This window comes from Equus caballus, chromosome 22 (genome assembly GCF_041296265.1).
Source record: "Equus caballus isolate H_3958 breed thoroughbred chromosome 22, TB-T2T, whole genome shotgun sequence".
Lineage (NCBI taxonomy): Eukaryota > Metazoa > Chordata > Mammalia > Perissodactyla > Equidae > Equus > Equus caballus.
Window position 1 is genome coordinate 29,334,859 of NC_091705.1, and position 13,181 is coordinate 29,348,039.

Below are 13,181 nucleotides of genomic sequence, written 5' to 3' on the forward strand. Positions count from 1 at the left end.
TAGTCATTTTTATAAAACGTCACGTGGATTTTATCACTGGGAGACAACAGAACTAAACACTTTGCCGTCTGTGTGAACTGAATAACAAATGTGCAGTGACCCATCACTGACCTTGAAAGAAGTAATGTGATCAGCGATCATGATGCACTTGTGTTATTTACATAGTGGTCTGTGGGCTGAAGTTAGCCCTGGAGTTTGTTGTTTGTGCAGTTACTCTGGATTCACACACCATGGTATCTGAAATTTGAACCATGTTATTGGGGGGACTGGTGTCGTTTACACAGTGGTAATAAATCCGTGCATAATAGAATCATGCAAAGTGAGGACTGCCTCTACTGCAAATGCTGCTGTTTCTTTTTTTTCAGTAGAATAGACAAACAACATTAAGAAAAGATGAAACATGATATTGACTTTGCTTTCACGTCAAACATAGTTTGGTCAGTTAATGTATAAGGTAGGAAACAGGAACTACATCCTTGATTCCAGAAGAAAGTGTTTAATTAAGCAAGAAGTGTACGTTATTCTGTGTATGACTCACAGAGTTCTGAGGCAGGTGCATGGTAACCCCTCATTTGACAGATGAGAGGGTAGTTGTGTGTCGCTAAGTAATTCGACTGCAGTGGATAGGGCACAGATTTTGAAGCCATACCTTTAGTTGAGTTATTTAACCTCTCTGGGTCTTCATTTTCTCACTTGAAAAATAGAGATATTACATCTTAGAATTGTTGAGGATTAAATGTAAAGAAACGATTGCAATGCCTGGCACACGTTAGGTGTCCGATAGTTTCTTGACTTTCCAAACCTGAATTTATCACTTAGATTTATGTCCCATGGTGGTTTGGCATGTATTTTGTATTGTCCAATTTGATGCAAAAGGAATGATTTTGGAATTAACACATGTCATAACAATTTAAAAGCATATGATACAAATAATAAAAAATGTAACCTGTTAGCCTCAAAAGTGGTTAATTTTAAACTGGTAACTTAAGTCATTTGTCTTAGTAGTGTCAATCATATTTCTAGTAATGGTTATTTTTAAGGTAAAATTAGGTTTGTTTTGCTTTTAAAAGGATAGTTTAAAGGATATTTGTGTTTAGAGTTTTTGACACAATTTTATTTCTACTCTCTCTACTTTTTCTCTCTACTTTTGATTTTCTGAAATTATCCTTGAAAGCATAAAGTATCTCATTTTATATGTAGTACATTCTCTACAAACTCTTGCACACATCGGCTTGCTTTATTATCTGATGGGTTTCTTACCACTTTACTTCTGTTAACTTTTTTTTTTAAGATAATGAGGTTTTTTAAATCAAATACGTTAGTTTGCTAACAAGTTTTAGATGCTTGTTTTCAGGAGTGTTTTTCAAGTGAGTGAATCTGAGATGACAGACTAAGGCCATTTTGACTTTTCAGTAATGTAGGGAACTACCACCAATTTAAAAGACCAGGCATAAAGGTTAATGTTAAGCCATCTTGGAAATAGACACCCCTTCTGCCCTTTTTCACATGTGACCCATTGTACATAGCATTTGACTCTTACCTATGCAGGCTTTTGTGACCCAGATTTGTCACTTTTTTCTTTCGTCTAGCAACAGAGGAGAAGAAGTCTCTGAAGCGAACTTTTCAGCAGATACAAGAGGAGGAGGATGATGACTACCCTGGAAGCTACTCTCCCCAAGATCCTTCTGCAGGACCCCTCTTGGTATGTCTTGACCCCCAGAGTGTAGGGCACAGCGGGTTGGTGAAGTGACCTCTAGTTAAAGATTATGGCCACTAGGTGGCGGTGGTGACCACTAGTAGGGAATCACCAGAGGGCAGCTCCCAGGGCAGTGGGTGCAAGAGCCACCCAGTGAAGCTTGGCAGGCGGCAGGTTGCCTTTGTCTTGGCATGCCGTGACTCTGGGACGGATTTCTGTTTTATGGAGTATGTCGACTTGGCTTTTTGTCATTCCTAGGAGTTGAAAATATTTTTACAAAGGAGATTTTTGTGAAAGGGGTATATAATGTTACCGTTCAGAAGTCCTCTGCTGTGGCTTGTCCCCAGTGGAAAGGTTGTTTTTTGTAAGTAAACAACTCATTAGTTTCTGTGGCCAGTCTGCGTGGCAATAGCAAATTTGCTATAATATAACCTATTTATTGAAACAGAGAGCTACCGTTTACTGAGTTTTTAACCATATATTTGCATTATTTGGCTCTTATATAAGTTAACCCATGAACTCTGTGTGGTTGGTTCATTTTAGCTCTTTACTTATTTATTTACAGTCAAAGAAAATGAGGCCCAAGGAGACAGATTAAGTAATTTGCCCGATGTCTTAATTTGAATCCGGGTCTGACTAACGTCAGAGCTCATGCTGTTTTCCCTGAGTTACACTGCCCCTGATTTTGTCTAAAACAGCTTTTCTTCATTGCATATAGGTGTGTTCAAGGCCTATGTAAAGAGGAAGCCTGTCTGGTTTGTCTTATGTTAAAATGTCAAACTAAACTGGGGGATAAGTGAAGGCAGTGTTGGTCCATGTATCTTTGCATTTAAGCACTTCAAGAGAACATCCTGAATTATCACTGTTCAGGATAACCTGACCACCATCTACATTGTTAACTATTCCTGGGTCATTATGCACGGGCTAACCTGTCAGCATTCTGTGTTTTCTGACAATTTAAAAACTCCTTTTTGGTATACACAGAGTATGCAAATTGGTTTGTTCTTCCTGATTTTCTTTTCCCCCTTGTTTGTAATTAATGAGTTTGACACATTTAATTTTGGGAGTGGCTGCCGAAATTGAAAATGTCATCTTGCAACATCGTTCTGTAAAGCAAACCCAAGAAAGAATTAGAGTAGGTGGTGTCATTTCATTTAATCAGTCAACACAGAGTTGTTCAACATCTGATACGTGTACCTTTATTCTATATTGGAGACCATTCTGTACTAGAAATTATGCATCATTTGAAATTAGACAGGGTGAACCAGACTCCATTTTCTTAAGTTGCTAAAAATATACTCTTTAAAAAAATTGTGTTTTTAAAGAATTATGTAGAATTTTCTTCACGTTTGGCCATGGACTTAGAAAAATTACCTTTGTACCTTCTCTTAGAGTACATCTCGTTGACTTCAGCATCAGCTCTGGGACTAAGAACAGTTATCTTTTTACATGTCCAGAATGATCCTTTAGACTTTACCTCCACCTCATTTAACTCCCAGTTAGTTTCTTTTAAACTCCGTGTGTCTTACTGGATAGTGTTGTTTGTGTTCTCTTCGTCCAGACTGAGGAACTCATCAAAGCTCTGCAGGACCTGGAAAATGCCGCATCGGGGGATGCTACTGTCCGACAGAAAATTGCTTCTTTGCCCCAGGAAGTGCAAGATGTTTCTCTATTGGAAAAAATAACAGGTGAGAAGATAGAGTTTGGGTAAAAGGTGAGGGAACAGGAACATATCTCTAATGCATCAAACCCCAGGCATGCTAAGTATGGTCTGTTGAAAACAGCGCAAACTGTATGTGCAGGAGGCTGAGGGAGAGGGCATTAAACTCACGACCTTTTTACTAAAAGAAAAAAAAATTATGATTCAGCACTGTGTGATGTATACACTGTGCACTGACACACCCCATAGATGATAGTGCCTTCAATGGCAAGAACTCCAGGTATGTATTGTTAGTGTCATTTTACCCTCCTGATGATCACCCCCAATTAAACAGGGAGTGGCAGTTGACATTATTCCCACTTTATGCTTGTGAAATTGAAGAAATGAAGCATGAACTAATATTTATAGAGTATGCTCTGTGTGAAATATTTCTACTCTTCTTGATAATCTTTGGAGATTGGTGAATGTCTATCCCCATATTGCATAGGAGGAAATTGAGGCTTTGAGAAGTTCGGTGTCTTGCCCAAGGTCACACAAATAGTGGATCTTGGGAGTCCAACCTAGGCTGCAAAGCCTATGTTCTTCCCATTACAAAAGCTCAGACGTTTTGTTCACTTTTTCTGAGGGCCACCATTTTCCCCTTCTGGTCTCTTCCTTGACTTGGCTGCTTCACTAATTTCCTCCCTATCCATCTGAGGGAAATCAAGGTTGTTCCTGAAGTAGTTCCTTCATTCAACAAATATTTGAGGTACACTGTGTGGCAGATGCCCTTGGTTTCCACGTTCCTTCAGGGGTTAAGTGCAAAAAAGAAAAGTACTATGGGGCTGTGGGATGGAGAATGATTGAAGGAGGTTCTATTCTAAAGGTGTCAGGGAAGGCCTTTCTGATGAGATGCTGTTTGATCAGAGGCCCAGATAAATTAGGAAGCACACTGTGAGGATATCTGAGGGAAGGAAGTGCCACCCAGACAGAGGGGACAGTAGTTGTAAAGACCTTCAGTCAGGAGCGTGCTTAGTTGGAGAACTCAACACGGAGGCCTTCTACATCATATAAGAAGCATTTCGGCTCATTTCATCTACTTCGCCAGCTCCAACGCTGAAACCCTACTGGATTTAACAGTCGTTGATCCCATAGTCTATTGATCCTTCCACATTTTCCCAGCCTTCACTCTCCTTATGTCCTCATTTTCTTCTTTGCTCAGCCTAGAGTCTCTGTAATCACTATCTCACATATACCCTCAATCCCTTTTCCTCTCTTTCCCCTTCACTGTAGCCTCCTGGCAAAAATCCAGTGTTTCTCCTGGTTAAATCCAAGTTTTTTATTACAGTCATGTTTCACTTGACAGTGGGGATGTGGTCTGTCATTGACGGAGGTGTCATTATGTGGTGCATGAGTGTATTATTATTGTAAGGACCACCACATTTATTCTTACTGTCAGAATCACAAGCCGCAAAAATTGGAAACAATTAATGTAAAGCTAGCAATGTGTATGATTTCATTTGTCTGTTTTCACTGACCTAAAGTTCTCATTGGCTTTTTTTAATTACTTATTTTGATTTTTAATTGTGATAAAATACACATAACAAAATTTACCATCTTAACCGTTTTGAAGTGTGCAGTTCAGTAGTGTTAACAGTCCATTCCCGTTGTTGTGTAACCAACCTCCAGAACTCTTCATCTTATGAAACTGAAACTCTATGCCCATTAAGTAACAACAACTCCGTTCCTCCTCCCCCAGCCCCTGGTAACCACCATTCTTAAGTCCAGCTTTTCATCTCTTCCTTTCTTGTGCCCGCACAGCTGAATGTGGCTGGGAAAAACAAGTAAGACACATTGGCTGACTTTTCTTCCTATTTCTGTGGCAGAACATGCTGTTTTCTAAACCAGCCCCTCTCCCTGATTGTTAGACCCGTTCATTCTCATCTACTGAAGGACATTGCTCCAATAGGTCTCCCCTTTTTTCCTTCATTTTCTGTTTTTTCCCTTTACGGGATCATTCTCAACAGCATAAAACCAGGTATTTTTTTCCCATATGGGAAAAACTTTTTTCTTGATCCGTATCTTCATCTTGCAACTGCCTCATTTCTCTATTCTTTATAGCAAAACATCCTATCCTAAATAGATTGCCTCTGCTCATCTGTCTCCATTTTCCCTGCTCTCTTTCTCTTGATTCCACTTTGTTGAAACTCTTCTTATCAGTGTTGGTGATGACTTCCATGTTGCTGAATTCAATTGTGATTTTTTTGCCTAATCTTAAGTTGAGGTCATCTTAACTTGACCTAAGTAACATTTGGCCCAGTTAATCATTTCTTCTTCCTGAGAATACTTTCTCACTTGATGTGGCAGACACAATGATGACCCCCCGAAAATGTCCATGTTCTGATCTCCAGAGCTTGTGAGTATATTGTCTTACATGGCAAAAGGGACTTTGCAGATGTGATTAAGTTAAGGATCTTGAGATGGGGAGATGATCCTGTTTCATTTGGGTGGGCCCAGTGTAGTCACAGGGCTTAAAAGAGGAAGATGGGAGGACAAGAGTCAGAGAAGGAGATATGACTGTGGAAGCAGAAGTTGGGGAGTGGTGCATTTTGAAGATAGAGGAAAGGGCCACAACAATAAATATTAAGAGAATACATTTGTGTTGTTTTAAGCCAATAAATTTGTGGTAATTTGTTACAGCAGCGTTGGAGACTAGGACCCCATTTTTCGTAGCTTTCCTCTTCTCTCTCTGGCCATGTCTTTTCAGTCTCCTTTGCTAGTTTCTTCACTTCTTCTTGACCTCTTAATGTTGAGCACTTAGCTCTCCTCTCTAGCTAGTTTCAGTGACGGTTCCTCTCATCCAGTTTGATGACTTTCAATAACAATTTTTATGCTAGTGATTCCCTAATTTACATCTCTAATGTTGACCCCTCCCTTGAACTTGAGACCCATATATCCAGCCTCCTGCTCAGTGTTACTAGTTGGATGTCTCAAAAGACATTTTAAACTTTATCCCAAACCAAATATTCATCTTACCTCCAAAATTCATTTCTCTCATGGTCTTCCCCATCTCCATAAACGACCTTTTATCATTTCTGTTGAGCAGGACCAAAACTAGTTTCTGACATCTTGTCACCACCTCTACCCTTACACCTGGTGTGGGTTACCACCATCTTCACTTGGATTGTTACAGTAGCCTCCTACCTGGTGTCCCCGCTTCCTTGTCCCCACCCCAGCCATCATTCTCTTCTCAACATAGTAACCAGAATGCTCTGTTAAAGTGGCAGTTGCTTCGTGTCTCCCTCTACTTGAAGCACTCCAGTCATAGGGGCTCCTGGCCAGGCACTCTCCCCTCCTGGGCCTTTGTGTTTGGTGTTCCCTCTGCCTGGAATGATCTTCCCCAGAGTCACATGGCTTGTTCTCACTTCCTCCGGGCTTTGGTTTACGTATCACCTCAGTGAAGCCTACCCTGGTCACCTTATTTAAAATTGTAATCCTCCCTCTCAGTGCCCCATTTTTTCTCTCTGTCTTATTTTTCTCTATGGTTCTTTTTTTTTTTTGAGGAAGATTAGCCCTGAGCTAACATCTGCTGCCAATCCTCCTGTTTTTGCTGAGGAAGACTGGCCCTGAGCTAACATCCGTGCCCATCTTCCTCTACTGTATATGTGGGACACCTGCCACAGCATGGCTTGCCAAGCGGTGCCATGTCTGCACCTGGGATTTGAACCGGTGAACCCAGGGCCACCGAAGTGGAACGTGCACACTTAACTGCTGCGCCACCGGCCCAGCCCCATTCTCTATAGTTCTTATCTTTAGCTGAAAAATAAGTAAAATACAGTATATTGTTTCTCTTCCTACCTGAGAATATGAACTCCTTGGGGATAGAAAGTTTTTGTCCTTTGTGTTCCTTGCTGACTCTGAGAGCCTAGAACAGTGTTGGGCACACGATAGGAAACCACGTCTTTGTTAAGCCAGTTGGAAGATTTTAGATATAAAAGTCTGATTGGAGTTGGTTTAGTGACAATGGTAGAAGAGGAGGGGGTTACAAGGAGTATAGATTACTTTTTTAAGGAGTTCTGCTGTAAAGGGAGCAGGGAAATGGATGAATAGCTGGAGAGCATGTTTGTATGCTGATGGTCATGCTTCAGGAGAGAGAGAAATTGATGAGGCATGGGGAAGCACAGGGGACAGCCGCAGAAACTGAATCTTGAAGGAAGAAAGAGGGGGTGGAATGCCTGTGCACAAGTGGAGGGCTGGTCGAAAGGCACACCGCCACTCATCTGTGTAACTTGGAGGGCAGAGCGTGTGAGGACAACCACAGGTAAGTTCTCCAAAGCAGCATCTTGCTGCTACATTGTGACTGCATTTTTTCTATAGCTCATCAAACTGTTACAAGTTATTTTGCTGGGTTGTAATTGTGTGAATGAATTCTCTCTCTTGAACAAGTTCTTACAGGGTGAGAATTGATTTTTTAGAAACCTTGAACGGCAAGGAAAACACTAATTTTTTTTGCCACACACACTCAAACATCTCAATGAATTAACCATTTTTTAAAAAATCGTATAGTCAAGCAATGACAAAGCTAAAACCCAGCTAACCACCCCAGCAGCTTGTTCCCAGACTGTAACGCCATGTAGAGGAATAGGTTTGCTGTCCTGTTTACCCTCTCTAACTGAGGTCATCTCTTTCTTTTGTATTCTGTTTGGCTCACTCCATCTCCTTCACCAAGAACATCTATTTGTTTCCGTATCCCAGAAGAGGACAGAAGCGCCTGATCTTTGGTATCAGACCTAATTTGGAATCCCTCAGCAGCTCATCTCCCAGTGTTCACATTAGGAAGACATCTAAATGCCAGACATTTTGCCAAACACAGAAACTGTTGGGAATTCTGAATTCTGAATTACCTGTTAGAATGCTGAGGTCTCTCGCCTCTGACAACCTGTAATCATAGGGACATCATATCTATATCACTGTGTAACTCACTTTTAGTTTGTCCCACAGAACTACTGGAGTTTCTGGTGCACTTTGTTTGAAAGCACACGTCTACTCTTGATCCTTAAAGGCCTTTTTAAAATGAGATATACATATATAAAGTTCTAATCTCACCACCACCCATGTGTAATTAATTATATCAATTAATTTAAATACGAATTGTCATTTTATCTCTTCCTCTCATTTCCTAATGTTAAGCCTTGTTCACCACTTCTTTCCAAGAATACTCGTTCTTATATGTAGATACCTCAGCACAGGTTTTTTCTAAACAATGAGTTGCAACCCATTAATTGGACATGAAATTGGTCTGGTAATGACCAACATATTTCTCTTAATGGAATAGGAGTAGAACACTTTGCACATGTTAGGATAAGGATTGTTTTATGACGCTTTTGTTGCTTTTAGTTTCGTATGTATTTATATAAGGTATATTTCTTACTGCGGGTCATGTTCAGAAGCATTTGAAAGCCTCTGTTCTTATTAGACCCTCTGTTTTGCTGAACGAAAGGAGAGAGCTCATCCCCAGGTTCCAGGCTTCCATAGTTTAAGAGGTAGAGTCCTATAGGTCTGATTTAGAGACCTGGCTTGAGTCCCCAGCTCCTCAGCCAACCACATGATATCAAACCTGTTGTATAGTTTTTTTTGTTTTAGTTTTCACACTCAAGTAATGAGTGCTTGCTTTGTATTTCAGAGGAATGTGAAAAGAATACATAATGAAATAATTTGAATGGGAGCACTTTTGAAATTCTCAGAGGCAAGGAGAAATTATTTCACATCTGACCTTAAATATCTTTCTGTTTGTTTTATTTGTAGAGCTTTTGCAGGAATAAACATTTAGAAATCCTTTGCCAGGTTCCCCTCCTTGTACAATTGCCTCACTCCAGGTGATTCAGAAATGTCCTGTCTTGTTGACAGCAGTGAGTGCCTTTGGAGTTCTCGATGAGCCAGTCCATTGTTCATCCACAGATTCTGGCTTATTCTTGGACTTTGTACATTAGGACAGAAGCTGTTAACCTCCCCCAGAAATGTTTGTGATCGTGCCTGTGTGATTTGTATATTGTCTCTATTTTTTGGTCTCATTTGTACTTAGACAAAGAGGCAGCTGAACGTCTTTCAAAAACAGTAGATGAAGCATGTCTGTTGCTAGCAGAATATAACGGGCGCCTGGCGGCAGAACTGGAAGACCGGCGCCAGCTGGCTCGGATGTTGGTGGAGTACACCCAGAACCAGAAAGATGTTTTGTCAGAAAAGGAGAAAAAACTAGAAGTGAGTACATTGCAGGGCAGACCCAGACTTCCCATGTTTCCCTTCCTGTAGCCCACATTAGGAGATTTTTATTATGCCTTTACTAACACATTTTTGTCTTTTAAGAAATTTATGAGATGAGAACATCCATCAGTTATTGTAATTATTTGAATCTAGTTGAAAATTGAAGTCGTGTTTTTATATGTCCGAGAAAGAACAAATTGGAATGTACGAAACAACTCTTAAATCACAGCATTTAGGATCTTAACCTTGCTTTAGTTTGAACTCACATTAAAAAAACAATTTGTAGGTTGAGGTACAAAAAGAACAGGAGGTCAGTGAAACCAAACAGTGTTTATTCCATAGTATTTGGGAAATGCTTAAAAATTTCAGGATTATATGAGCTGTATTTCTGACTCGTATCCATGTGAAGTTGCCTCCAAGCTCTGTCTGCAGTCAGTTCTAAAATTTCACAGTAATGTTTGTGGAACCCAGTTCTCAAACTGTGAGAAGGAACTAATTTCTACCCTGAGTTCACATTAGTCTCAGTGACCTTGGGAAGGGGCTTCAGAACTGGTTTCTAACCCTGCATTTGTTTGGCTTTTTAATTAAGTGCGTGGTGGTTTAACCCCAGTGCTTAGTCCCTTGGGCTAGCAGAGCCAGCAGTGTGGATACCTGGGGACTTTTGCTTGCCTCAAGCTGCTAGGCTTCCTTTTCAGTAGTGTTTGCCCTTTTCTTAAGAGAGACAGAGAGCAGTTGCAGCCAGTGTTTTGGGAGGGGAGGGCAGTTTTGAGTTAGAGAACCAATCACATATTAAAAGAAACAGCAGAGGGGGCCAGCCCAGTGGCATGGTGGTTAAGTTCACTTTGGCAGCCCAGGGTTCGTGGGTTTGGATTCCAGGCACAGACCTGTGCACCGTTCTTCAAGTTAGGCTGTGGTGGCAACCCACATACAAAAAATGGAGGAAGTTTGGCTCAGATGTTAGCTCAGTGACAATCTTCCTCAAGCAAAAAGAGGAAGACTGGCAACAGATGTTAGCTCAGGGCCAATCTTCCTCACACACAGAAAAACAAAACAAAACAGCAGAGTCGATAAGGGAGGAGGGGATAGTGTGTCTTCTACCTAGACCCCACCCCACTGCCCTGCACCCAGGAACATGTTCTCTGGCACAGAGGAAGGGAAAGTTGAGCCAGCCCTGTGGCTGACATTACAGTGTTTGCCTTACAACACAGTCAACTGACTTAAGGGGGCTCTTTTTACCATATCCTTACCTGCAATGATTATAGGAGCTATGATGGGCAGTGGTAGTAGGAACTTCACATTCCTAGCCAGCTTGAAATTGGTAGATGGCAAATAACTGTAAAAATAGTATGGTTTAGCTTTAGAAATCAACACTGACCAGAAATCCTAAAGGGAACTTCACAGGCAGTACCAGACGGTCATTTATCTGAAATGCTCATCTTTCACTGAGGAAGCATTTTCAGCACTGTGCCCGGGGACTAATAAGAGAGTGTAATTAATGATTCTGGTTGTAAGTCACCATGCCATCTGTTGAACTGCCCCTTGGCGACACATTAAGGGCTTTCTCTGATCTGTCAGGCATTGATTATCATGAGCAGCTGCTGTTGGGTGGAATGTGGCAAGCTACCATAGAGGACAGAGTCTTTGAGAAGGAGATTGGGTTGGTGAGTGGATTAACTGTTTGTTTCACTTCCTCACGGTTGCACTTTCCTCCCTGTATTTCTTGGGGGATCATTCTGGTTTCTGTCGAACCAGGGGTTGGCTGGATGCCACGAGAGGTCATTAAGGAAGAGAGGTGGCTCAGAGATTTGAGGCTTTTCTGTAGCTTTTCGGTCCAAATTCTTCCAGTCACCTGGACATTGGAATTCCATTGCTTAAGAATCAGAACAGGAGGGTCCCACCGCTGGAAAGTACAGATTCTGAACTAAAGGTTCTTACCCCAAACCGTGTCTCTCAGCCTCTTGAGCAAAACCATTTATTGTAAAAAGGGAGCTAAATTTGCTGCATTTAAAAAAGCAAATGACTAGATACAACATAAGATGTTGAGAGATGGCTTTAGTTATTTATCCATTTATTTATCTTTATTTATTTGCTAAAAATGTGAGCAGTCTGCTCTCCAGGATCTAAGGTTTTTCTCTCATATCCCATAATAGGCTGGTCTTATTCCGTTATATCCTTATGGTGATGGTAAAACTTACTAAGTATATGCCACTTGACAGTTGCGTTATTACTATGAATTCTTACAAATCCTCCAGAAGTGTCTTATTCATGAGGGCAGTACGTAAAGTCTACCTTTTTTTTTTAACACTACCATTTCTTGTTTTAAAACTGCCACATCAGAATGGTAATGAAATCTGCTTTTATTTTTTAGTCCTTTTGTTGCCTTGAGTGTATGAATACATAGAATTCTTATAACTCTGGAAATGTCATTACTTGCTTGAGAGTCTGTTTTCTTCCCAGAGTTCTTGTTTGTTAATACAAAGGTTTTTTTCTTTTTTTTTTTTTTTTTCTTAAGTTTTCCTTTACATAACACTTGAGAATTTTATGTTAGATTTCTCAGTGTCTTCTGAACTTTGGGATAGGGATTGGTATGATTAAGAGCCCAGGATGATTTAGACTCTGGGATATAGGAGAGGGAAGTTATAGCTCACAGAAAGAGACTGAGTTTCTGTCCTCAAGGAAGTCATACTCTGGCGTAAACAGCATAGGTGAACAGAAAACCAAACTGAGGGATTGTGTATAATGCAGATGAAGGAGACAGTTGGCAGTTCGGATTGTGGTTTAAGGTTAAGTCCAAACTTCCCAACAGGCAATAAAGCCTTTTTGTAAAAGGAAGTAGCAATTGAAGAAGAGAAATATATTTATAAATGGGGAACAGACAGATGTGTGAAGAAAGACAAAGGACAGAAGGTGTGGGAGGGAGGTCCAGAGCCCAGCAGTGGGAATTCAGCTCTCCACTCTTTACGGAGCTGCTTTTTCATTCATGACGTCAACAAAGCCCACGCCAGTCAGGAGATGTATGTACCCTGCTCCCTCCAGGAGCCTACAGTCTGCTTGGGGAGAAACAGTAGCAAACAAGGAGTTAAAATAGGATGTGAGAAATGTTATAAGTAGGGGGAATTACTAACTCATGTCTAAGTTGAAATAGACCAAGAAATAATTAAAAATGTTAATATAACATTATAATTTGGTCGGATGTTTGTTGAAAACATAAGGGGATTGTCAGATGCATAGGCAGTTTCTGAACACCACAGCGCCTTCAGTGGGTCTTCCAGAGTTCCATAGACTGTGTGCTCTTTGACTGCTCTTACAGTGCCAGGACCATACTTGTTCCTCAGTAGATATTTGTTCTGCGAGTGGAATTCATCACATGATGTAATCTTTTCCTATGAAGAATTTTTTTTTAGGTTGCGTGAAAAGTGGTTGACGAATCTGATTTAATTATTGGTTGTAAAGAAAAGTGACTATTTGATAGAAATTCCTGTGGGTTTGCTCCTTTGTGCTCCTTTTCTTTTTTTCCTTTAAGTAGAATCATGATTCATTTTGAAATGATTTTTTTTCCTTTTACTTCTGGGTGTTATGGTTGAC

The 13,181-nt window shown here is 40.6% G+C and overlaps 1 protein-coding gene across 6 annotated transcripts in view; it reads left to right on the plus strand.

Annotated features, from left to right (window-relative positions):
* RPRD1B (regulation of nuclear pre-mRNA domain containing 1B) overlaps positions 1-13,181 on the plus strand; it is an 86,353-nt gene that overhangs the window by 19,346 nt on the left and 53,826 nt on the right. For 5 of the 6 annotated variants that reach the window (XR_011431015.1, XR_011431014.1, XM_001502406.6 and 2 more), the window contains 3 exons: positions 1,590-1,702; positions 3,258-3,384; positions 9,418-9,593. Coding sequence is in view for 4 of the 6 variants with exons in the window: in XM_001502406.6 (XP_001502456.1) it covers positions 1,590-1,702; positions 3,258-3,384; positions 9,418-9,593 (416 nt within the window). In the remaining 2 variants the exon portion in view is untranslated. Of the gene's footprint in view, positions 1-1,589; positions 1,703-3,257; positions 3,385-9,417; positions 9,594-11,171; positions 11,258-13,181 lie in introns of all 6 variants that reach the window. The other variant, XM_014735149.3, reaches the window with a different exon arrangement.